The sequence below is a fragment of the Hypanus sabinus genome, chromosome 14, assembly GCF_030144855.1.
Source record: "Hypanus sabinus isolate sHypSab1 chromosome 14, sHypSab1.hap1, whole genome shotgun sequence".
Classification (NCBI taxonomy): Eukaryota; Metazoa; Chordata; class Chondrichthyes; order Myliobatiformes; family Dasyatidae; genus Hypanus; species Hypanus sabinus.
Genome location: NC_082719.1, coordinates 20,880,894 through 20,907,609, shown reverse-complemented (window position 1 = coordinate 20,907,609; position 26,716 = coordinate 20,880,894). Strand labels below are relative to the sequence as shown.

Below are 26,716 nucleotides of genomic sequence, written 5' to 3'. Positions count from 1 at the left end.
AATCTTCCCGAGGAAAAGATTAAAGAGTGGGACTGGAATATGAGACAACAAAAGGTGTTGAAATCTTCCTGTCTGGATTTGCACTAAGGCTTAACTTAGATGCTAATATTATGTCATCCAGTCTGTCTTTAGCCAGATGTTATAACTAAATCTTTTCTGGGAAGATGGAGCTGAAAATTACAGCAATTTCATGGCATTTAAATAAATGATCATTGAACTGAACTGATAAGGATGAGCACCCATGTGTGAAACCAGTTTGGAAGGATATTTTTCAGCTTAGCAAGTCAAAGGTAGTGCCATCTGGGACTTGTACTGAGATTTATTTTTTTATTTTTATTTTTTTTTTTAAAAACACACTAGGGAAGAAGCCCCACTGCAATGAAGTACATCAAAACATTACAAACAAAAAGAAAATATCACCGTCTCCTCTTGGAAAATTAAAAACAGAACTGCATTGCCCAAAGGAATTTCAGTCAGACTAACCTGGAGAGCGTGGGGAGAGTTGCCATTCTGAGCTCTATCCCAGCAGGCAACCAGCTTCTCCACGTTCCCGGCACAGATGTAGCACAGGCAAGCTTGAGCTTGAAGGCTGTTGTCCCCTTCACTTTCCAAACGTGCGCCCAAATAATCTTAGGTGAAACAAACAACAACATTTTTTTAAAATACCTGCTTTTTGTTTAATTTACTTTCAATTTGCATATCTTTCTGAGAGAGCCATTCCCAGATCCGTGGCTAAAAGCGTGACCACACGGGTCCCCGGCAGACTAGGCCATTTTCCAAATGCACCCCCCGCCCTTCAGCTTCAGCAGTGCATTCCCCGAGTGAGTGGCCGACCAACACTCATTGCGTACTGAGATTTAGAGAGTTCCAACAGACCAAGGTATTGACATCATGACTAAAGTCTGCAGTCCGAGGAGCAGTGCTAGTGAGAAGAGGCATGCTGATCCAAATCTCTGTTGGTGTTCTTAACAGAGTTGTACAATATATCTTTTAACTGCACTCAGCTGAAGAACTTTTACTTTTAACTCAAAAGGCAAATTTTACCTCAAGTGAAGTGACCTCTCCCAATTGTATAGAGGTACAACTTGGAAAGAGGCCTTCAAGTCCAAACACACTCATCCCACACTAATCCCCTTCTTTTATTTTTCTCACCTTCTCGTCATCCTCTACAGATACACCGCGCCCCCCCCCCCCACAATTAACCAGCTAACCTGCATGTCTTTAGCAAGCAGGAGCAAACTGAAACCCGTGTCACCGGGAGAACACGCCGACAGGACCCGAGACAGGGATTGAACCGGAGTCACTACCGTTGTGAGGCAGTGACATCACCGCGTGGCCACATCTAACTGACTCGCAAATAGGGAGCTAGCATCTTGGAATCTAGAGTACATGATCAGATCGGCAGATTCATAAAGTGTCTGGGGGATATCCCCATTTGACCTGTGTCCTGCCTCAGACAAGCCCCTTGCAATCCACAAACTATCACTCTTTGCCTACTGTACCTACTTTGCCTACTGCCTACTGTACCTCCTACACCCACAGCCAAGTCATTAACGTACATCGGAACAGCAGGGGCCACCACTAGACACAGACACTCCACCCATTACTAATCCAAACTTGGATCCAATTAGCCACCTCACCTGTGCCTTAAGCTCTGAGACCAAACTACCACGTGGAATCTAGTCAAATGCCTTACATAGATCACGCGTACAGACCAGCCCTCTTTGATCTCCTCAGCCATCTCCTCTATACTTCTGGCAAATTGTGGCATGGCGTTTAGGGCAGCAATGAAGGTCCTCCATCTCTGGCAGTGTTCAGGGCTTCCTTCATCGTGTCAATAGCTTCCTCTCGGTTTTCACTACTGTCAGCCGGGAGGAGATTCAGGAATGCCGTCACACTCAGATGTATAAGGATTCTTCATTGCTGTTTCCGTAACGGTTTTGTTTGACCAGTCAGGGTTGCTAGCCCTGAGATGAACCCCCAAATCTGGAGGTCTGGTGAACCACTCTTAGTCTGTCTACTACCCTTTGACCTGTTTGGCATGGGTGACCCTACCAAGAGACAAAGCATAAAGCCCTGACTCCAGCCAACATACTCTCTGGGTTATTGAGGCACGCAAGCCTCCAAACCATGATAAGGTTGTGATCCTCCTGGAGGACCTCCTCAATAAACTCACAGATTTCCCTTACAAAAAGCAATGCTGGCTATCCTTGTTGCTGCCACAAGCTAAATTACACAGGGGCAATTTGTCTTCTGCAAGTTACTGTCATCCACACAGACATCGGAAGTAGTGATACCAGAAATTCTGAAATAAAAACAGAAAATGCTGGAAGTACTCAGCAAGTCAGTCAGCATCTGTGCAGCAGGAAACATTAATATTCCAGTTGCAAAGAATGGAACTTTATAATTGTTTACAGTCAGTCAGAACATAGGGCAAAGTGACTCTACTCACCACAAAGTGCAGCAAATTCATCAGGCCCAGCGTACGTCAACAAGGCAGCCAAAGCTTCTTTCCAGTTTTGAAGATCACATGACTGCAGAATTTCTTCCCAATCCTGTGTCACCACAGCATCTATCAACTAAGTTTTATATCGAAAATTTAAGAACAGAATTCTGCGATACGTATTACAATAAAGATGATGTCAGTGGTCAAAAAGAGAGCCACCTCACCCTGGTGATCTTGCTATTTGTCTTGGCGAAGTATTTTTTCTGTGTCTTGGCCAGAAGTTCCTGTCCTCCGGCTATTGCTAAAATGATGGCGTCTGCCATTCGGTTATCGTGCAAGCAAAGATCCACGGCTCCTTCAAAGTTTCCCATCAACAAAGCCTGCGTGATCAACCCATCAACATCTGAGGAATGGAAAGAGTTGGTCATAATACATTCTTCTCACCAAAATGCCTTAATCCAAGCACTGGTACAGTTTAACATCAAACTGAATGACCACTCCGGGTGTACTTTAAAAGAGGCACTGGGCTCGGCCATCTATCTGTTCAAGAGGATATAAAAGACCTTGAGGCACGATTCTCACGGCAACTTCTGCTGGTGACCAGGTCAATGCTGGTCCTTCAAGCATTACCGTCAAAAGCAAACCAGTGGACAATTACTGTGTGAAGCTCATAATCTGCATTAATTAATAGCTACATTGATTTATGGTGAAGTGCCGAGTTTTAGAAGCAATCCATTTGGTGCACAGCACCTGTGACATTCCAAAATCCTGATATGCAAATTCACTCCTCCCTTTCCTACACCAACATTTACACAGATTTGAATCCGTACCACTTGCACTATTAAGCTTCGAAACAATGGTAATCTCGTGACACAAAACCCAAGACAGATGCTCCTCAGCACATAACTGATGAGGGAAGCTTGGAGTAACTTGGAAATCTGCCACCTCTGTGGCTGTCAGAGCATCTTGACTTTTCCTTCTAGCTCACCCCCAGATTTCAAGAAGTCCTCAAAAGCCTCACAAGATGACTGCGCTGAAGCTGCAGGAAAACTCCTGCCGATAGTCCAACTCAAGCTGTTCATTCAGGGAAGGGAGACCCAAGACAAGTCCTCTAAGCCACCTAGTAACTAAGTGAGCGTGTAAGGTTAAAGGAAATAGTCGCGTTCACAGAATTTAACCTTATATTGCCTGCATGGGAGAAATTTTTTAAAATTAAATGCAATGAAAGGCTCAATTAAATCGGTACATTACAAAGTTTAGAAACTGATGTTCTGAGGAATTGGTACTCTAGGAACAAAGCAACAGGAAATAACCTCTGTCAAGAGCATCCACATAGAGCCAGCAACTAGCAATGAATAGAGAAAAAAACAAAACCACATGCATTTTGTTCAATTAAATTGCACCTATTTTATCTGCAGATAAGCAGTTTGTCACTCATACAGCTTGTACACAGACTGAGTGGATTTCCCTTAAAAAGAAACTTTACTAATTTAATGATCATTAATGATGGGGGTTGAATTCTCTGGATTTCATTGTATGGATTTAAAGCCTGAATAATTTATGGAAAAGATATCATCTGTTTATTATTCCAAGAAAAATATTTTACAGAGCAGAGGCAAATATTCATTCTAGCAAGAACTAATGCAGACCCAATGAGTCAAAATGACCTTTCTCCTTGCATGCTATAAATCTGAAATAATTACAGGCTTTTCTTGGAGAATCTAACAATTATATCAACCAATTTTAGGGATGCGGTTTGCTGGGTTAATTATTGAGCAAAAACATTAATTATGCAATTAATTTTTGTTCTGACTTATTCACTCTATTCAATGAGAGAAAGTTTGCTCTGCCATTACAACTCATCTGAACACAAATCAAGCTTTGTACAAACTAATTACCTCCACTAATAGAGATACTGAATTTTGTTTCTTTCTCAACTTGCTTCTTAGATGTTGCCTTATCCAAGTCCTCATCCTCTTCATGCTCATTTTCCACCTGTGGGCATCAATTATGAAAACACTCACAAGCGCGTTATCATTGGTACTCACATTTAAAACACAACCCATCTTATTCCATTCTCTAAAGTTTTGAAGGGCATGACTGCCAAGAGTTGTAACTCTTGAGCTGAAAATGGGTAACTGTTACACTGCAATCAGAATACAAGGTTGTCAAACACAACCCAACTCCAAATAATAATGTGCAGACCTAAATTTACAGCCCAGGCAGATTATCCTTTTCCCCAACGGTCAGGCAGTGAGTGTTGGAATCATCGGAACTTCCCTCAATTTACAGTTTAGTTCCATTAAGGGTTCAAAGGTTTAACTGAGTCAGCTGAGTAACAGCAAAACTGGCCTCAGTTAGTAACAGGAAAAATCAGCCATGGTTCCCAAACTGGATCACGTCAAGCAAGTCTACAGTATCCTGCTTCCTGGAAACATATACAGCAGCAGGAAAAGATACACTTGCCCTAAACGGCCCCTCGCCACGACATGATGCAAGTGTCATTTACTCGAGGTACTGGAGGACAAAGTAGCCCATCAAAGTGTCAGCATCTTCGTGGAAGGAGGGAAATCCCATTTGACAACAAAATATTAAGAAAACATATTCAGATCTTAGGTCAATACTTCACATTTCCAATACCAAGCTGACGTTTCTAAATACTAGTACAACCAGCAGACAATATTATCATATTCAGATTGACAAATGACAATAAGGATTAATGTGATACCTCTCCCAGGCACTGATCTTCTAAAGCAGGGCTGTCTTCAGCATTCTCTGCTGTCTGCTCAGAGTCCCTGGGAGCCTTAAAGAGGAAGGGTTAGATGACAACATCAGAAGGAAGAGTAGGAAGCACAAGCCAAGCTAGATATAACAACATCTGGGATCAAAATGGGCTAAGAAGATTATTCCACAAGTGATACAGATCATAATACCAGAGTCTGTCAGTAAAGCATGAAACTCAAACCACTGAGATACTGACATTCGTTCAGATCATCAACTGTAATGATTCTAAAGATTTACTTAAAAACATTAGCATATTATAATGCATTAGCGGTCCTCAATATGATGGGGCATTGTCTTTCCCCTCCAAGCTCAGCTCCATCCCTAGGGGATGTAGGTCAATGGAAAACTATTACTTAACCCAGAACTGGACTGGTATTCATCTTGGAAGGACCATTGATGGTTGATGTGACAAACACTCAAACCCTAACCGGAGTGGTGTCACCACCCTGAAAATGAATCATAGCACCCAGATTTGTTCTGGATCTTCTCCTGTGGAGAGAAATCGCTGCTAATACATCATTCCTCAACAACTGTTTCCCTCATATCACTGCACAAAATAATCAACCAAAAAATAAAACTACGTATTTAAAAATAAAATAGTAAGATGCTTAAATAGTGATAGTATAGTTTCAGACTCAATGCAAAGTTGAATGAGTCAGAAATGCTTAACAGACTCACATTTTGCTCCATCTATCTCGCTTCTGAGCTTTTAACATTGATGGCACTACCTAGCCTGTTGGGTTTTTATGGAGATGACTTGTTCCATACTGGAGAAGTTTTAATATTCAGTTCAAGTACACCTGACGATCAGCTGCCTCTATTTGGATAGGCCAATCAGAAAACAAAATGACTTAATTGTCCACTGTTAACATTGCCGTTTTGACCCACTTGCCCTGTTTGCAACAGCCATTTAGATACCAGGATGCTGTACCAGCCACCTTTCACCTCCAAGCTTAAGACCTCCTTTGGTACAGCAGAATATTACACCCTCGACTCTGCCTTACTATTTACTACCCCAGAATTCAGGAGAATATTCTTAACTGCACTAATGTACTTTGCCCCGTTTACCACATCAGCCACCTTGGTATGAAACAACCCCAACTCTGTATCATCCAACCTGGATTTAAATTCATAACACAAAGATGAAAGCCATGCCCAATGAAACACCGCAACTGTTTAATCTATAAGAAATATATTCGCTGGTTTAAGTAAAGATTTTCAACTTGTGGAATAATATTCACCCCATGATCTGTTTAATGATGCTAATATTCAATACAAATCAGACTGATATAAATTAACCACTTTTTCAGATTACACAATTATTTGATTTAGTAATTGGTACAATTTTTAAAAAGCTACTTCATCAAATCAAAATTATGAACTGAATAGTAGAGTGCTGCAATTGGAGAAAGAAAGTAAAGAGAAATAAAAGGTGTTCAAAATCACACATGGTTTGATATTTAAATAGGGAGAAACTATTTTCAACAATCAGTGATTTGGGTGACCAGAAAGCAAATTTAAGTTAGGTTAGAAATGAGATTTAGATTGGAAGAAGTTCAGCAGAATGCTTCATTGAGGAAGTGTTGAAATCACGATCCATATGAATTTTAAAAAGAAAATTAGGAGCACATCTGAAATCAAGAATTTTAAAGAAAATAAGAAATTATAGTCTAATTGCTTGAAGAAGGAAATTCATTCAGGGGTTAGGGACAGATTACACTATCACTCCCCAACCTGCAAAATTAGACTATGAACTTTCCAACCACCCAAACTAAAACACTGCAAAAGTTAAACAGTACCAACATGTCTTCCCTAGAAATAATTAGGGAACTTTATTTCTTATAATAGTGTTAATTCCGGGAAATCAATCTTTATTTTAGTTCAAACCAAGTTGAAAGACTATAGTATAGGGTTTATCATTACTAGAGGACACGAGGAGATTAACAAATACGTTGAGATGTGGAGTCATAGAAATATATCGTACCGAATCAAACCCATTGCCACCAATCCTACATTAATCTATCTTTAACCATAATCACAACACAGCATAACTGTGACCAGTAACCAACACAAACAACGCATTGCCAAAGGGTTTCGGCCTGAAACATTGACGGTACTGTTTTCCATAGATGCTCCCTGCCCTGCAGAGTTGCTCCAGTATTTTGTGTATGTTGCCTGGACTTCCAGCATCTGCAGATTTTCTCTTGTCAATGACTAATCTATCTTCCTGGTTCTTACTAGTCACGACTTTTTCCAATGCCGACACCTTGTGCACCCCCTTCCCTTTGTCTCACCATTGGGAGGTAAACTACCTTCTCCACCAAGTGTTTAATTATCCCATCTTGTTAACCAATCATCAACTGATCTAACTTCTACAAATCACCACACAGCTCTTAATTGATCAAAGCTCACACTTCATTGTCTCTGCACAAACTTCAACTACAAACGTTTGTATGTTGATCCAGGCCAACAACTTAAAACACGAACTCTACTTTTCCCTCTGTACGAATACTCACTCAGACCACTTCTCCAATTTATAACACCGAAATAGAGAATCTCCCATTCGCCAAATGATTGATCCTTTTTATCCCAGCCCTTGGCTTGGGGGTTCTTCCTCGTGAGTCTCCGGAGTTCTTGCTGTTTTGCATTCGAAGCCCCTTGTTCTTATAAACTTTCCTATCAGTTCAAATGCTGTGCTTCAATCTCATTGGCTCGAGGTCACCTGACTGACCTGCGTCAGGCTCCCATTGGACGTCGTCCAAGCCAGCAACAATTTATTGCCCTTCTGCAACTGACAACTTGTACGTGCTGCCGAAGCGTTTTGGCCCAAAACCTCAACTGTTTACTCTCTTCCACAGATGCTGCCTGGCCTGCTGAGTTCCTCCAGCATGTTGCGTGTTGCTTGGATTTCCAGCATCTGCAGATTCTCTCTTGTTTGGAACTTGTAACTAATGTCTCTTTGTTCTGAATCAGCCAGTTACCAGGCTCGAGCTACTCAGATCAGGCACAGTCTCCCCGTCCAATTCTATCTGCAAGTTCTATCATAGCAAAGAACCCCCTCACAAATAACTTCTTATTTGGAAATTATCTCTAGTTCTGCAGATTATCAGGAGCATCACTGTGTCAACTTTATTTGCACCTTGATAGAACTATTCCTGAGTTCACAAGACAGCTCACAAAATAGAGTTTGCAGAACAGCTTCACAAAACGGCAGCCCCATTCCTTCACGCACATGGCAAGAACAAAGGCAATTGGTTTTCTACTTCCACTGTCCTTGACTCATCTGAGTTCAATGTTTTCTTCCATATTTTAAGAGCTCCATGACCAACAATCTAATTCCTCCTACTTTGGCTCACTCAGTATTTCTTGAATGTCTGTGAAAACTCTTGGAGGTGTTGGTTCAGTTTCTGATTGGACAGTTTACCTAATTTAATCCCTATTGAGACCAACAGCGAAGACTACCTGCAGGGCACAGAATGAGGCTGAGCCAACACAATCTATTTTACAATCACAGCAAAGTCATCGGTTTAACATAACAACACAGAATATTCAGGTTGAGTGGTCGGGACAGGAATCATTCAAAAGAAACTCCCGTCTGAGAAAGTTGTTAATAAACAGCAAAGAATGTTGCAACTCTAAAGGGACAGGGGTACATATTTCAGAGGACTGAGGGATTAACTTTATAATTTTTATGAAGAGCTGATACAGTTATAATGAGATGGAGGACCTCTTCAATGTAAGTTGGAAATAAGCACAGAGGACAATACTTGTCCCTGTTTCACAGCCAGCACTGGCAGGAATGTGTGCTACATTTCATCTGCTTTACCCCCTCTGTACCTGATCTGATGGAAGCCCGATCTTGCCTGCCCCACTTTGCAGTGCCGACGCAATCTAGAGTAGAAATTAAAAAAAAACATCAGGGTTAAATGGTGCCAACACAAGAGAAACTTGCTCAATTTATCTAGTACTTATCATCTGGCTCTCCAAGTACACTGTTAGCAATTAATCCTTTCACAAAGACACAATAACTACCACAATTTTCATCCAGCCTGTCTTTTTAATCTCAGCTTAATAGAAATATTCTTCTTACCTTTTCTGCAAGCTCTTCTTTTTTGTATCCGAGAAGTTCCAGGTACTTATTGCGATGATCTTTCTCAAAGTTCACCTGTGTTAAAGACCGAGAAGTCAATATGAGCGCCTGTGTGTTCTACATTCTGAGCTGACCCCGGTAACCATGTTGTGTTACACAATGCAGTTAACCAGAAAATTTTAAATAATGGAGCTCAACCGATTGCAAATGTTGGATTCATTATAAATAGAAACAGGAGTCGGCCATCTGGCCCATCGAGCCTGCTCCACTATTCAATAAGATCATGGCTGATCTGGCCATGGACTCATCTCCACCTACCTGCCTTTTCCCCATAACCCTTGATTCCCCTACTGTGCAAAACTGTGTCTTAAACACATTTAATGAGGCAACTTCTACTGCTTCCTTGGACATAGAATTCCACATATTCACCACTCTCTAGGAAAAGCAGTTCCTCCTCATCTCCATCCTAAATCTACTCCCCTGAATCTTGAGGCTATGTTCCCTAATTCCAGTCTCACCTACCAGTACAATTTTCTTGCCTCTATCTCATATATCCCTTTCATAATTTGACATGTTTCTAAGACATCTTTACTTCGTCGACCAAAGTGACCATATAGTTCCCTGCACTGTATTCTATCTGCTGCTTCTATGCCCATTGCTCCTAATGTGCCCAAAGTCCCTCTGCAGACTCCCTGTTTCTTGCCCTTCCACCTATTTTTTGTATCATCTACAAGCTTCACTTCAAAGCCATCAATTCCACCATCTAGACAATTGACATATGACGGGAAAAGCGGTCCCAACTTTGACAGAACATCTCTAGCCACCCACCGGCAGCTAACCAGAAAAGGCCCCCTTTATTCCTGCTCGTTGTCTCCTGCCAGTCAATCAATCTTCTATTCATGCCAGTATTGTTCCTGCAATACCACGGGCTCTTATCATGTTTAACAGAGTTGTGTGCAGCACCTTGTCAAAGACCTTCTGAAGAACCAAGTAAACAACTGACACTCCATTGTCTAACCTGCTTGTTAGTCCCGTAAAGAACTCCAACAGACTGTCAGGCAAGATTTCCCCTTAAGGAAACCTTGCTGACTTTGGTCTACTTTACCACGTGCCTCCAAGTATCCCAAAAACTCAACCTTCACAATGGAAGCTAACATCCTCCCAACCACTGAAGTCAGGCTAACTGGCCTATAATTTCTTGTTTTTTCCCCTCTCCCTTCTTAAAGAGTGGAGTGACATTTGCAATTTTCCAGTCCTTCGGAGCCATACCAGAATCTAATGTCTCTTGAAAGATCGCTACTGATGCCTCCACAAATTCTTCAGCTACCTCTTTCAGATCTTTAGTGTAAATTCATCTGGTCCAGGTGACTTATCTACCTTCTGACCTTTCAGCTTCCTAAACACCTTCTCTTTAGTAATAGCAACAACTCACTTCAGCCCCTGATACTCTCCAATTACTGCCATACTGCTGGTGACTTCTGCAGTGAAGACTGATGCAAAATACTGACGTTAGGTTCACCTGCCATTACTCTGTTCCCCCATTTCAACTTCTCCAGTAGACAAATGTCCTCTCTTTTACTCTTTATATATCTGAAGAACTCTTTGGTATCCACTTTCATATTACTGGGTAGCTTCTCATATTTCAACTTTTCTCTCCTTTTTGCTTTGCTTTTTAGTTGCCTTCTTTTGCTTTTTAAAAGCTTGCCAATCCTCTAATTTCCCACTAATCTTTGCTATAATATATGCCCTCTCCTTTCCTTTTCTGCTGCCCTTGACTTCCTTTGTCTCATCTTCCCCCCCCCCCCCCCCCCGTTTAGAATATTACTACTACTTCTTCAGGACATCTCTATCCTGTACCTTCCCAATTGCCCCACGAAATTCAGCCATCCCTGCTCATGTCCCCTTCCAGTCAATTTTGGCCAGCTCTTCTCACATGTCTCTGTAATCCTCATCACTCCACTGTAATACTGATATGTCCGATTTTAGCTTCTCCCTCTCAAACTACAGTGTGAATTCTAATATTTTAAGAACAGTGACTCCTAAGGTTTCCTTTACCTTAAGCTCCCTTATCAAACCTGGCTCATTTCACAACACCACATCAAATACCAAAGTCCCACTAACCTTTCCCACACTGAGGTTAACCACAAGCTGCTCTAAAAAAACATCTTTCAGGCATTCCAAAAATTCTCTCATTCAGGATCCATCATGTACCTGATTTTTCCAATCTACCTGCATATTGAAATCTCCTGTGACTATTGTAATATTGCCCATATTACACACCTTTTCTATCTCCCTTTATGATTTGTACCTCACACTCTGTTCAGAGGTCTGTATACAACTCCCATTTAGGGTTTTTTTCTTTACACTTGCAGTTTCTTTAACTCTACCAATGAGGATCCTACATCTTCTAATTCTATGTTATCTCTTAAGGATTTGATTTCATTTTTTAACCAACAGTCACCTCAGCCCCTCTACCTACCTGCCTGTCCTTTCAATACAGTGCATATCTCTGGATTCTAAGCTCCCAACTATGACTCCCTTCAGCCACGATTTAATGATCGTGGCTGAAGGGAGTCATAACATCATATGTGCCAATCTGTAACTGTGCTACAAGTTCATCTACCTTATTCTGCATACTGGGTGCATTCAAAACACCTTCAGTCCTGTATTCATCGCCCTTTTCGATTTTGGCTCCTTGTTACACTTTAACTCACCCCATTGACTGCAGTTTTGCCCTATCATCTGCCTGTCCTTCCTGACAGTCTCACTACACACTGCCTCTGCTCGTATACCAACTGCCCCAACCCCAGCCCGATCACTCAGTTTCCCATCACCCTGCCAAGTTAGCTTAATTGGTCCCCAACAGCTCTTGCAAACCTGCCCTCAAGGATATTGGTTCCCCTCGAATTTCTGTACAGATCATATCTTCCCCAGAAGAAATCCCAATGATTCAGATAATCTGAAACCATGCCCCCTGCACCAATTCCTCAGCCATGCATTCATCTGTCAAATTATCCAATTGTTACCCTCACTGGCACATGGTACAGGCAGCAATCCAGAGATTGCTACCCTGGAGGTCTTGGTTTTCAGCTTCCTTCCCAACTCTTGATACTTCCTCTTCAGGGCCCTCTCCTTTTTTCTTATTTATGTTGTTAGTACCAACATGTACCAAGACTGCTCCCCCTCCCCCTTTAGAATGCTGTGGACCTGATCTGAGATGCCCCTGATCCTGGCACCTGGGAGTCTCTGTAACGTCCACAGGATCTCTTGCTGTGGGATCCTTTGTTATTACTGCAGTCCTCATCTCCTCCTCCTGAGCACCAGACTTGGTGCCAGAGACTGGTTGCTGTGGCTTTCCCCAGCATCCAAAACGGTTACTTATTACTGAGGGGAATGGCCACAGGGGTACTCTGCACTGGTCGCCCGTTCCCTTTCCCTCTTCCGACGCTCACCTGACTACCTGCCTCCTGCAACTTAGGGGTGACGACCTCCCTGTAGCAGGAATCTGTGAGGTAAAGATGCGTCTGGTGGTAGGATCCCATGGAAGATAGCAGAAGTTGAGGAGTAACTTTAAATAATTACTCTTTATTTAAATATCCTGGCTCTTTTGCAGGGAGCAGTTACTTCATTCGGACGTCAAAATTATGGAAAGGACTTCCTTCCCCTTTTAAGATTACCTTGTAATTACTAGGGGAAGGAACGGAACATGGTTTAATCTGATAAAAGATCAAAGTGAGCAATGGATGATTCCTGACTTCCTGATTAGTTACCCTGTTGACATCTCAGTGGCCCAAGGGGATGGGGAATTCCAGACAATCCACTCTTATGATTTTCAGCCAACCCCAGGACTTTGATATTACTGGCACTATGTGTACATACCCATTTCATTGCTCACAAACTCAAGGTATTCAAACAGGTACTGCACAACTTTCATGTTTAAAAAAAAAAATCCAGAGACTTGGTCTGGACTATAAAGTTGGAAACTGAAACTGTGTGTCCGCAGCCTTCCCCACAGCTACACAACTATAAATCAGAGATCAAAAGTAATGCATCAAGAGTCTAGCAATTCCTTCTCCACTTGTTCTCACCTTTAAGAATCCCCAGACATTTCTCTCAAAGTCCGTCTGGGCAGCATTAATTTTCGACTGGCAGTACTCCACAAAACTTCCCGAGTGAATGGTGTTCTGCAGCTCATTGGAACGGTTCAAGACGTCCGACTCGGTCACCACCTGACTGACGAACACTTGGAATGGAACCTGCTGTTGCTGAAGCTGGGGTTTTGTGTGCTGGAATGTGACCAGCTTTCCTCCAAACTGCTCCACAAGACCAGTGAAGCGTAAAATGAACGAAAGAAAACACACACTGGTTAAGTTCATTTTACAGCATTGGCAAGTGCAAAACTATAGGTCAAAAAATCAATCTAAACTACATACTATAGTATACAATTTGAAGACAGTGACGGTAGAAACTGCGTGACCTTTGGTATTGTCTGTCCAGAGTTTGCCTGTTCTCCCTGTAACCACGTGGCTTCCCTCCAGGTGTCCTGGTTTCCTCCGAGTGGCCAAAGACAGGAGGGTTGGTAGGTCAATTGGCTACTGTGTGCTGATGATGGCACAATCTGGATGGAGCTGATGGGAACGTGGCAATAACAGAGTAGATTAATAAATGGCACAAGCCCCACACAAAGGTCTTGTCAAGAAACTCGCCCCATATCTGGAAGGGGAGTTCTGAAGTAAACTGAGGGAAATCTAAAATGGAAGGTTAGCACTGACTGAAATCAAACTGCATTAAAATGGTTGTTTCACTACTGCTCCAGTAACTGTTCAGTAGCTGAGTGTTCTGCAGGAAGGTCCCAATTCAAGCTACAAAAAGCCAAACACGGTAGGTGGTGAAAACAGCTTAAGTGGGCTCTGCTCATTAATTAGAAATCAGAGGGAGATATAGTACAGAAACAGGCCATTCAGCCCACTGAGGACACACTGACCATCACCCACTCATCTACACCATTCCTACATTAAGGTTTCAAAGGTACATTTAATGTCAGAAAAATGTGTACCAATCCTGAAATTCTTTTTCTTCACAACCATCCACGATAACAGAGGCATGCCACAAAAAACTGAATGACAGTTAGAACCCCAAAGCCCCTCCCACACGTAAGCAGCAGCAAAGCAACAATCCCTCCCCCCACCATCGGCGCCCCCACTGAGCACTCAAGCGTGCAGCAATAAAGACACAGACTTGCTGTACCCCGCAGACTGCTTGTAATTCGACATACCACAGGCTCTCTCTCTCCCCAGTAAGGGAAAAAGAGGTGTCCCCGTTTCACCCATTTATTATAGTTCCCACTTTCTCGCCCCTGATTCTACACACCGAGAATTTCACACGGCAGCCAATTAACCTACCAAACTGCACATCTTTGGGCTGAGAGAGGAAATCAGAGCACCCACAGGGTCACAGAGCGAACGTGCAAACTCCAGACAGACAGCTCTCAAGGTCACGGGATCTCTGGTGCGGAGAGGCAGCGGCACTACCAGCTGCGCCCACTGTGTTGCCCTGACAAGCGGAGCTGCTCGTTCCTGGCAGCCCAGGAGTCAGGTGAAGGGGGGAGCAGCCTTAATGTGATGGCTCCGGCAGTCAGATTCTGCCAGCGTTTGTTGCCCCACATCACACACAAATCTTCTCCAGCAGAAGATTTTTATTTATTGAGATTCTGGTTTATTGAGATCTGTGCCACCAGAAATGCCCCGATTTAATTCGAGCCTAATCATGGGACAATTTACAATGACCAATTAACCTGCCAACTGGAACGTCTTTGGACGATGCGAGGAACCCAGAGGAACCCCACACTGTTGTGGGGAGAACATACAAACTCCTTCCTGGCAGCGGCGGGAATTGAACCCGGGTTGCCTGTATTGTAAAGTGTTGTGCTACGCTATCCGCTGGGGAACAACTAGAGACATTAGATTCATGGTCCAGAATGGAGGGAGGAGAGCTGGAAAGTTCTAAATTACACACTCTGTTGTAGATTACACAGAACTTACAGCAAACGTAGCTCCCACGGGACGGCGGATCCACTTGGGTGGCTTCTTAAGAGGCAGCACAGTACTGGGCTGAGTGATGGACTGAGGGAGCTGCAAGGGAGGAAGAGCCTGTCCTGTACCAAATGGATCCAAATTCCCAAAGGAAGCAGAAATCTAACAGAGAGAGGGAGAGCATAAATGAACAATTAAGAGACAAGGAGGGGTCAGGCAGGAATCCAGATAGATGCTTACACCCGGATCTTTGCTGAATCCTGTATTGATAACATTCTCACTGTGCCTACAGCGCCTCATCCATTCTAGATGCAAACAGACGACAGTTAGTAGCAGTGACAGAGTTTGCATGGGCAAACCAAACAGCTCACTCACTGGTTTTCACCTGCAGAGTGTCTGTTACCTGTCAATTAAAAAAAAACAATCTCAATGCAGTTATGAAAGTCAGCACTGAGGTGCAACCCAGGTAGGCAGAAGATACGATGAAAGCGAGACTAGTTTACCCACGTCCTCATTTGGGGAAATTTCAAAAAAAGATACCAACAGCAGCAAAAAAAATCCTGTCAACTTTATGGCAGATCTTCAAAAATCCAACCCAGAAGTTTTTACAGCAAGATATGAATGTTGCAAATGTAAGACTCATCACAGTATGGTGCAGGCTGAAATGAATAAATACAACCCACTGCCAGAAGATTGCACATGAACATTGACGAGCTGCTGTTAAAAGGCCCTTGGCTCGACTGCTTGTGTTGAATGGCCTTACGGAAGCTCACAATTCTGCATAAGTCAGAAGACTGTATCTACATTTTAGCTCTTGGCTGAGCGCTGAAGAAGCTTCCACAAATGCCAATGCAGAATCTCCGTGATGGAGCAAGTGGCAAAGCACACATTAAATGGGAGAGGTGTCCCTGCTGGCTCTGCACAATATTTACTTACGTCGTCAACCTGCTTCTGCCTTTGTGCATCCAGACTCCCACCCATTAGCGAGTAGATGCTGATGTGGCCGTCAAAAGCAGCAGCGGAGAGGACAGCGGGATTCCTGGGGCACCACTGAATATCAAAGCACCACTGAGTCGCTGTCGGCAGTTCGTACACAACCTAATCACAGCCAGGAACAAGAAAAACAAGAGTAAATCACAGCAAACGTTGTTCGGATTAAAATCATACAGTATACTTTTGATTTCTGATTTCACCATCGGTGTAAAAATAGAAAATAACTTGCAGGTGTGTCATCGCAATGCCCGAACATCTATAGCTTTGAATAGTGTGTGCACAATGATAAGAGAGGCTTGAATCAGGAGATTCCTCAGAACATACTGAAATGTGGATCCTGTGGAAATGTGGTCTGTTTAAAATCATTTGGAGATGAGGAAATGTGAATTCAGGATGTTCTTAAGCAATTCAGCATGTTACATTATTCTGTAAAAAGACTGTCAATTGAATACATGATTCTGCTTTCTTATTTTTGGCACAGATTCCTATGCTGGGCTCCAAATGATTGCCCACGGGCCTTTTATGTGGAAATGCACTGTCAAAGAGAGAAAGTGAGATTTTTTTTAAATCTACATTGTTACCAAAGCTCTATCGGACACTACCTTAATACAGAACAAAAAATAAGCTAGCATCTAATAGAGCTTTTGAGACTACATAGATCTTTAAAAAATCCATTACATTCTCACAATGGCAATCAGTTTCCACTTAAGAGGCCTGCAGTCATTTTTTCAATTATTTATTCATTTATGGGATATGGATGTTGCCAGCCAAGCCAGCATTTATTGCCCATCCCTAGTTGCCCTTGAGAAGGTGGTGATGAGCTGCCTTCTTGAACCACTACAGTCCCTGAGATGTAGGTACACCCACAGTGCTGTTAGGGAGGGAATTCCAGTGACAATGAGGGAACAGTGATACGTTTCCAAGTCAGGATGGTCAGTGACTTGGAGGGGGATTTCCGAGTGTTGGTGTTCCCAGGTATCTGCCGTTCTCGTCCTTATAGATGGTAGTGGTCGTTAGAATGAAAGAAAAGTTATGTAAAGTGGACATTTTTCTAATTTGTGGGAAGGAAATTGGGACAGTTTGAGGTCAACCTCAGAATCTAATTTTCACCTTACTGACGTGAAAAGTCGTTTTTGACTGCATGCAGTGACCTAGCACTCAGAGACCCCACCCCACTGCGGAATCACTGAAGCGGCCAGCGTGACCAACCTCTGCAGTATTGGGGTTCCAGCAGAGCATACGGTTGTCCTTGCCACAGCTCAGCAGCAGCTCGGGATCCGCCAGGCTCCAGGCAATGGCTAAAATTCCTCTGCAAAACAAAGTCAATTCACAACCGTCAGCAAGGGTGAAATGCTGCCACTTAAAGACAGCCTCACAATTTTAGTTACATTGTGCAGTCTTCCTCTCTCGCGGATCATCCAAGTATACACTTACACCAGATTCGGGCATCTTCTCGGAGCTTGGCCCAAATTACCCTCCTGCGCACGACATCCCATCCAAAATACTTGAATGATTCTTCCAATACCACTGAAAATTCTGGCATGAATAGTGTGTCCAAGGTCTGAATGGGGCTCAAACATACTGGGGGGGAGGGAGGCAACTGCCTCAGAATAATACCTGAGAACCCTGAGGACAACGAAAGAAAATCAGAAACAAGCCTCCCTCCATAGTGGAGAAGGGTCGCTGCCTTGGATGCTACTGCACTGACGACAACAGAGAACTAACAGCCCTTTGTGGCAGGCCCAGTGAAGGTAGTGTAGCCACGTGTTGAGTGAGATGCCCACAGTTCCGAGAAACATAAGTGAGCACTGTATCAAAAACAGGGCCGCGAAGAGATAAATGCAAACTAGGCCGATGCATCACATCCACTGAATTCCAAAGAACATGTGCGATTAACTGGCCTCTCCAAATTGCCCCTCGTGCATAAGTGAGCAGCAGAACCTGGAAGTTAATGAGAATGTGGGGAGAACTGTGAAAATTACAGTATTGCTGTGGTGTTCTGTAAGTGGGTGGCCAATGGTAGGGTTCTGACCTGTCTCCTTTCTGCCAAGTTAACCAGATATGCTGAAAATAAAAAGGACATCTTAAGTAATTAGATTTTTAAAAAAACAAATGGGATTGCTCAGCAGTATTCTCCGTGGGGCTCGGACACAAACACTTACCTGGTGTGGCTCTCCAGTGTCCGCAGAGGAGACGTCGCAAACCGCAGATCCCACATCTGAATCACTGGCATTCGGTCATCCTCTGAGGCCACAGCTATCTGCGTAGCAACGTCGGGATGCCAGGCCAGGCCTGAGCAGTGCATCTGCCGGCAGAGGACAGAACAGTCACACAAGATGGCACATCAATTGTGGCAGCACTGAGCACTGGTGACTTAAAATCCAGGCATTTCCAGGTTGGGGAGGTGGGGGGGCAGTGTGCCAGGAAGGACAGCCAAAAGGAGAAAGCACAGCAAGTCATGGGTGAGAGGACAGTCAGGCGAGGGAGGCTGGGAGAAGAGACAGGAGTACTCTAGGGAGGAGGGGAGGGGAGAGGAGGCAGGGAGAGCGCGAGGAAATGGAGGTTGTGTGATCAAATTGGAGGCCAGGGAAGAGAAAAAGAGGTGGCCAGAAAGACAGGTTTGGGATGAAATGGGACGAAGACAGCTGGGGTGGTGAGGGTGTGGTGAAGAGTGACAGCACAGGGAAACCCAGCCAGATGGTGGAAGGGGAGAAGTTTGGAGCAATGGGCAGGGTAGGTACTATGGGAATTGTGGCAGCCCACAAGAGTTGCACAAATGCGAAATACCGTCAAGCACTGGTGGTTCAGTTTACTTTCACGCTATCCAGCTGATAGAAAAAGCAGAGAACCAGAGAAATGCAGGAGAGGGAGAACCAGCAGCAGGAAGTATTGGGTACAGCTTAAGAGGGTGATCAGACTCCATTCTAACATGCACACTGTCAGAGGTGTCTACGGTCTGCGATTTCATCTAACAATAAAATCCACTGTCTTTCGGCAGTTATTTTAAAGACTGTCTCTCCTACTGATGTGTGTGTGATTTGTACGCACTCAGTTGTGTACATTAGGCTGGAGGAACGTTGTTTCAGTTGGTGGTAGAATGCCAGAAACTGAACACAAACTTGAATTTCAACTTGGACTCTTTAGGCGTGTGACTGTCAGTGTAGAATCAGTTCAGGGTTGTGGTGAAGGAAGTTCAGGAGACTGATGGTTGTAAGGTAGTAGCTGGTGGTGAGGGGCCTGAGGCTTTTGCACCTCCTGACTGTAACAGTGAGATTGCTATCTGTTACCTGACGGAAACTGCCCAAATGCTTTTAACAACTGTTTACGTATGTTCTCATCTCTTAGAAAGGGAAAAATGAGTTGTCCCGTTTAGACTTAACTAGTTAGATGATACAAGTGCAGGAGCAGACGCCTTGCTTTGGAAGATCCGATGGAGAAGAGTGTGTGCTGTTGCCTCCTTACCCCAGGAAGGGCAACAAATCCATCAACATACACATGAAAGAATGCCAGCCAACATCATCAAAAATGACACGTGCAGTAGCTGCTGGCATAGCATTTAGCCCACAGATGAAGGGCTGCCTTTCCGTGTTCACAGGGAGCACCATTCACTGGTCCTTTTCAGTCGACCACTGTAAGCATACTCTCTGAATTCCCTGGACCCGATATACTCAGACTGAAGTACCTCACGAGAAGTGGAAAAGTGTTCCAATCTACTCCTGCCAAAAAGAAATACATTGCTCACATCTGCTTGAGAACAAACCCCCAGCAGGCAGGGAACAAGATCAGATCGTGAAAACTGATTTTAACACAGAGTGCTGCTCAAAAAGGTCCTGCACCACCAATCATTTGCCCAAAAATGTTAAAATGCATTCATCTTTAATGCATTTTGATTAAGACCAACTTTCTGCGTCAGTTAATTGAACTGTGCTGAGTGGCACAGTACGTTGAGAACTGTTCGATTTTATCCCAGAGAGCACCCTGGGGAGATGCGCCACTGGATCACAGCATCGTTCTCACCAACACAACACTTAATATTCTTTGCTGCAATTAAGTCACCACAAGAGCTGGCCTAATGCTTCGCCCGGAAACCCACTTACGCGGTTAGTGTGGTCGCTGACTTTCAATATGGGCTCATTCTTCCGCAGGTCCCAAACAACAGTGCGACCGCTGGGAGTCGCCGAAGCCAGAATATGCTGCACCTGTCTGTTCCATGCAACACAACTGACGTCTTCAAGTGGCTGAAAATAAACATTGATTACGGGTAAGTACACGATACACATCACCAGTTCGAATATCTTCTAGAATTCTACATTAGCTTACTAATCAGAAAAGGAACTTCACTCAATAAAACTGTACTCCTTTGCAATTCAGGTGGACAATGAAAGCAGGATGAAATCACCCAGGAGAGATTTGTTTTGATTATTTAATAACATCAGTATCACCCCAGCCGAGATCACCCCGACTTCAGCCACCGAGCAGCCGAGATCACCCCGACTTCAGTCACCGAGCAGCCGAGATCACCCCGACTTCAGCCACCCAGCAGCCGAGATCACCCCGACTTCAGCCACCGAGCAGCCGAGATCACCCCGACTTCAGCCACCCAGCAGCCGAGATCACCCCGACTTCAGCCACCGAGCAGCCGAGATCACCCCGACTTCAGCCACCGAGCAGCCGAGATCACCCCGACTTCAGCCACCGAGCAGCCGAGATCACCCCGACTTCAGTCACCGAGCAGCCGAGATCACCCCGACTTCAGTCACCCAGCAGCCGAGATCACCCCGACTTCAGTCACCGAGCAGCCGAGATCACCCCGACTTCAGCCACCGAGCAGCCGAGATCACCCCGACTTCAGTCACCCAGCAGCCGAGATCACCCCGACTTCAGCCACCCAGCAGCCGAGATCACCTCGACTTCAGTCACCGAGCAGCCGAGATCACCCCGACTTCAGCCACCCAGCAGCCGAGATCACCCCGACTTCAGTCACCGAGCAGCCGAGATCACCCCGACTTCAGTCACCGAGCAGCCGAGATCACCCCGACTTCAGCCACCGAGCAGCCGAGATCACCCCGACTTCAGCCACCGAGCAGCCGAGATCACCCCGACTTCAGCCACCCAGCAGCCGAGATCACCCCGACTTCAGCCACCCAACAGCCGAGATCACCCCGACTTCAGCCACCGAGCAGCCGAGATCACCCCGACTTCAGCCACCGAGCAGCCGAGATCACCCCGACTTCAGCCACCGAGCAGCCGAGATCACCCCGACTTCAGTCACCGAGCAGCCGAGATCACCCCGACTTCAGCCACCGAGCAGCCGAGATCACCCCGACTTCAGCCACCGAGCAGCCGAGATCACCCCGACTTCAGCCACCCAGCAGCCGAGATCACCCCGACTTCAGCCACCCAACAGCCGAGATCACCCCGACTTCAGCCACCGAGCAGCCGAGATCACCCCGACTTCAGCCACCGAGCAGCCGAGATCACCCCGACTTCAGCCACCGAGCAGCCGAGATCACCCCGACTTCAGCCACCGAGCAGCCGAGATCACCCCGACTTCAGCCACCCAGCAGCCGAGATCACCCCGACTTCAGCCACCCAGCAGCCGAGATCACCCCGACTTCAGCCACCCAGCAGCCGAGATCACCCCGACTTCAGTCACCCAGCAGCCGAGATCACCCCGACTTCAGTCACCCAGCAGCCGAGATCACCCCGACTTCAGCCACCGAGCAGCCGAGATCACCCCGACTTCAGTCACCCAGCAGCCGAGATCACCCCGACTTCAGTCACCCAGCAGCCCAGATCACCCCGACTTCAGTCACCGAGCAGCCGAGATCACCCCGACTTCAGTCACCCAGCAGCCGAGATCACCCCGACTTCAGCCACCCAGCAGCCGAGATCACCCCGACTTCAGCCACCCAGCAGCCGAGATCACCCCGACTTCAGCCACCCAGCAGCCGAGATCACCCCGACTTCAGCCACCCAGCAGCCGAGATCACCCCGACTTCAGTCACCCAGCAGCCGAGATCACCCCGACTTCAGCCACCCAGCAGCCGAGATCACCCCGACTTCAGCCACCCAGCAGCCGAGATCACCCCGACTTCAGCCACCCAGCAGCCGAGATCACCCCTTCAGCCACCCAGCAGCCCAGATCACCCCGACTTCAGCCACCGAGCAGCCGAGATCACCCCGACTTCAGTCACCCAGCAGCCGAGATCACCCCGACTTCAGTCACCGAGCAGCCGAGATCACCCCGACTTCAGTCACCCGGCAGCCGAGATCACCCCGACTTCAGTCACCCGGCAGCCGAGATCACCCCGACTTCAGTCACCCAGCAGCCGATCACCCCGACTTCAGTCACCCAGCAGCCGAGATCACCCCGTCTTCAGCCACCGAGCAGCCGAGATCACCCCGACTTCAGCCACCGAGCAGCCGAGATCACCCCGACTTCAGTCACCGAGCAGCCGAGATCACCCCGACTTCAGCCACCGAGCAGCCGAGATCACCCCGACTTCAGCCACCCAGCAGCCGAGATCACCCCGACTTCAGTCACCCGGCAGCCGAGATCACCCCGACTTCAGTCACCCGGCAGCCGAGATCACCCCGACTTCAGTCACCCAGCAGCCGAGATCACCCCGACTTCAGTCACCGAGCAGCCGAGATCACCCCGACTTCAGACACCGAGCAGCCGAGATCACCCCGATTTCAGTCACCGAGCAGCCGAGATCACCCCGACTTCAGTCACCCAGCAGCCGAGATCACCCCGACTTCAGCCACCCAGCAGCCGAGATCACCCCGACTTCAGCCACCGAGCAGCCGAGATCACCCCGACTTCAGTCACCGAGCAGCCGAGATCACCCCGACTTCAGTCACCGAGCAGCCGAGATCACCCCGACTTCAGTCACCGAGCAGCCGAGATCACCCCGACTTCAGTCACCCGGCAGCCGAGATCACCCCGACTTCAGTCACCCGGCAGCCGAGATCACCCCGACTTCAGTCACCGAGCAGCCGAGATCACCCCGACTTCAGTCACCCAGCAGCCGAGATCACCCCGACTTCAGCCACCGAGCAGCCGAGATCACCCCGACTTCAGCCACCCAGCAGCCGAGATCACCCCAACTTCAGTCACCCAGCAGCTGTATGCAGATGCCACTTATTTATACAGGTGGTCAGGTGCCAAGCTCCAAATCATCACTGACACATTTATTTACACCTACAAGAAGTTGGCATTTACGAACATACCAACTAGGAGAAGGAGGAAGACATGGCCCTGTTCAGCCTTTCAACATGATCGCAGTTGATCCCCGAAGCAAAGGTCACCTACCAATCTGCTCCAGCTTAATCCCACTCCTCAGTAATCAAATTCCATTATGAGACACTGAACTACTTCCCACATCTCAGGAACTACCTCTCAACAAAGGCAGGCATCGACAGTACAAAGTTACCATCGGTCCTTGTGCACCCGTACAATCTTCGGAAATTCAAAGCAAAAAGTGTTTGAAGATCAAGACTGACATAAAGCCATACCGGGGCTGACTGCTTCCCTCCAATGGGCTCTGAGGCACAGACTACCCACAGAAGAGATACCACCAATACCACAAAACCTTCCACATCAACTGGCAGAATACACAACATGGAATTCTTTAAATGCATGCCGGAGAGGTGTTTGAGCTAGTGCATGGCACTGCACTGCAATCTTCAGAAACATTGCCAGACAATTGGAGGAAGTGTCATTAGAAGAACATTTTGCAAATAGTGACTGTAATTCCAAGCTTTAAGGAGGACAAGGACAGACTGGAAATTAAGGTCCTGAATTGAGGGAATGCTTAATGCAATATGTTTACATTTCATTTAAGTACAATGAACCAGGGTTTACCATCTGCAGGTAAATCTGCAAGAGACCAATGAGACGCACTCTAGAGTGTTTCCATTTGAGTGGAAGGTAAGTTTAGCAAGCAAGTTCAAGGGTTGGATTGGACCAAGTGTGTAAGAGAGGGGGGTGAAGATGGACTTTTCTAAAGCTTTTAACAAGAGTGTATGAAATCAGTGGAAGTAGAAATCGACGTTCATGCCATCAGGTTGAAGACAACCTATACGAAATACAAGGTGTTGCTCCTCCACCCTGAGAGGGGCCTCATCGTGGCAGAAGAGAAAGCCATGGACCAACATGTTGGAATGGGAATTGGGGATTGGAATTAAAATGGTTGGCCACTGTGAAATTCTGCTTTTGGCAGGTGGGGGCGAGATGCTCGACAAAACTGTCTCCAATTTACATTGAGTCTCACCAAAGTGGAAGAGGCAGCATCAGGAGCACTGGACAGAATGGACGGTCCCAACAGATTCACGGGTGAAGTGTTGCCTCACCTGGAAGAACCATTTGGGGCCTTGAATGGAGGTGAGGGAGGAAGTGAATGGGCAGGTATAGCACTTAGACTGCCTGTAGGGTTAAGTACCGGAAGGGAGATCAGTGGAGAGGGACGAATGGACAAGAGAATCACGGACTGAGGGATCCCTATGGAAGGTTGGGGGAGGGGGGAGAGTTAAAGATGTGTTTGGTGGTAGGATCCTTTTGGAGATGGCAGGGATTGCAGAGGATGATGTGCTGGATTTCGAGACTCATGGGGTGGTCGGTGAGGACAAGAGGAACTCGATCCTTGTTAAGGCAGCAGGAAGAAGGGGTGAACAGAGATGGGAAGGAAATGGAGGAGATGCAGATGAGGATAGCATCAATGGTGGAAGAATGGGAATCCTGTTCTTTAAAGGAGGAGGACATCTCTGACGTTCTCGAAAAGAAAACCCTCATCCTGGGAAAAGATATGACGCAGATGAAGGAAATGCGAAAAGGGATGGCATTTTCACAGGAGACAGGGTGGGCAGAGGTATAGTCAAGATAACCGTGGGAACCGGTAGGTTTATAAAAGATGTTGGTTGACAGTTTGTCTCCAGAGATGGAAAGAGAGAGATCGAGAAAAGGGAGGGAGGTGTCAGAAATGGGCCAAGTGAATTTAAGGGCAGGGTGGAAGTTGGAGACAAAGTTGGTGAAATTGACGAGCTGGCATGAAGCAGCACCAACGCAGTTGTCAATGTAGTGCAGGAAGAGTTGGGGAGCTCTTGTGTTGAGTATTCAGTAATTTAGTACAGTGGGGCAGGCAACACCAAAGTCAATTCAAGCATTACATTAATACTGGGGAAGGGATGGTAACAATACCTGCACCTCGTAGTTAACAAGACAACTGTAAGGCAAGCTGGATAAACCATCGTCCACAGTACGTGTCCTTGCTGACAGTGAACCAAACAAAGGGAATAACTTTGATGGGATGCATTCCATTTGAACTGATTAGATACTGTTGCTTTAAAAAATACACTATCACAAGTAAATTACCTTCGGTTTCTGAGAGAAGAAATATTTTTCTGTCCATTTTAAGATAAAACCAGCAAATGAAAAGTTGCTCAAATATAAGGAAATGTTAATTAATAAACAAACCTGACATTTTGGTCCTGGTGTCATCGGTGTATCAAAATTATTCAAATCCCAGATGTAGATCTCAGACTCATTGGCTCCTGAGGCAACAAGGTTATTCTGGTCAAAATGAGAGATTAAAATATTAAGTGTTCAGGAAACAAAATGTTCACAAAAACTTGGGGAAAAGATGTAAGACAATGATTTTGTTTAAAATTGGGAAATATCTGAAATAACAGCAAAGCTGAAACAAAAGATAAACATGTTCAGACCCACTGGTGGTTCTTGTTTGGATTACAGTTATTAAGTATTACACTGGACAGCCAGCCCATGCTGTTCCTTTTATTTCGGATTTAACAGCTTTTCTCTTGTGTGTGCAACTTGGCGTAAATACATCTTACTCACTCTTTTCTGCTACAGACCCTGCTAGATGAATTGCAGATGTGGACAGGAGGTACAATTCTACAAATTAATTAGGTCAGAACTACGGGAGATTTATTTTCAGAAGCAAAGAAAACAAGAAACTTTGCTTAAGATTAACAGTGGAGGAATCAAATGATATAGTAAGAAGCATCTGAGAAAACAGGTTTAGGGTTAAGCTTTCACAAACTAGAGAAAATCTGCAGATGCTGGAAACCAAAGCAACACACACACAAAAAGCAGCTGACCAGGCAGCATCTACAGAAAAGAGTACAATACATCTTAGATTATTTTTTAAGCCAGCAGCCTAGTTTTGAAATGTCCAACTTCTTACTCGTTTCTTCATGGCCTCACCCTAAGTCTAGACTTGTGTCAATGACCATTTTTTTCACTCTGTCTTTGACAAATATACCTTTAATTCCTGGATCTCGGCAATGGAAATCCAAATGATCTTGCACTTCATTATTCACCTTCTCTGTAGCTTTCTGTTTCACCCT

At 45.5% G+C, this 26,716-nt stretch overlaps 1 protein-coding gene across 4 annotated transcripts in view; it reads right to left on the bottom strand.

Annotated features, from left to right (window-relative positions):
* sec31a (SEC31 homolog A, COPII coat complex component) overlaps nucleotides 1-26,716 on the bottom strand; it is an 81,905-nt gene that overhangs the window by 35,682 nt on the left and 19,507 nt on the right. For all 4 annotated transcript variants that reach the window (XM_059988866.1, XM_059988867.1, XM_059988865.1 and 1 more), the window contains 14 exons: nucleotides 25,824-25,919; nucleotides 20,443-20,583; nucleotides 18,508-18,650; nucleotides 17,555-17,654; nucleotides 16,289-16,450; nucleotides 15,362-15,514; nucleotides 13,409-13,633; nucleotides 9,321-9,395; nucleotides 9,068-9,121; nucleotides 5,175-5,249; nucleotides 4,345-4,441; nucleotides 2,671-2,849; nucleotides 2,453-2,579; nucleotides 484-629 (listed from right to left, as the gene is read on the bottom strand). In XM_059988866.1, coding sequence (XP_059844849.1) covers nucleotides 484-629; nucleotides 2,453-2,579; nucleotides 2,671-2,849; nucleotides 4,345-4,441; nucleotides 5,175-5,249; nucleotides 9,068-9,121; nucleotides 9,321-9,395; nucleotides 13,409-13,633; nucleotides 15,362-15,514; nucleotides 16,289-16,450; nucleotides 17,555-17,654; nucleotides 18,508-18,650; nucleotides 20,443-20,583; nucleotides 25,824-25,919 — 1,773 coding nt within the window. The remainder of the gene's footprint in view (nucleotides 1-483; nucleotides 630-2,452; nucleotides 2,580-2,670; nucleotides 2,850-4,344; nucleotides 4,442-5,174; nucleotides 5,250-9,067; nucleotides 9,122-9,320; nucleotides 9,396-13,408; nucleotides 13,634-15,361; nucleotides 15,515-16,288; nucleotides 16,451-17,554; nucleotides 17,655-18,507; nucleotides 18,651-20,442; nucleotides 20,584-25,823; nucleotides 25,920-26,716) is intronic.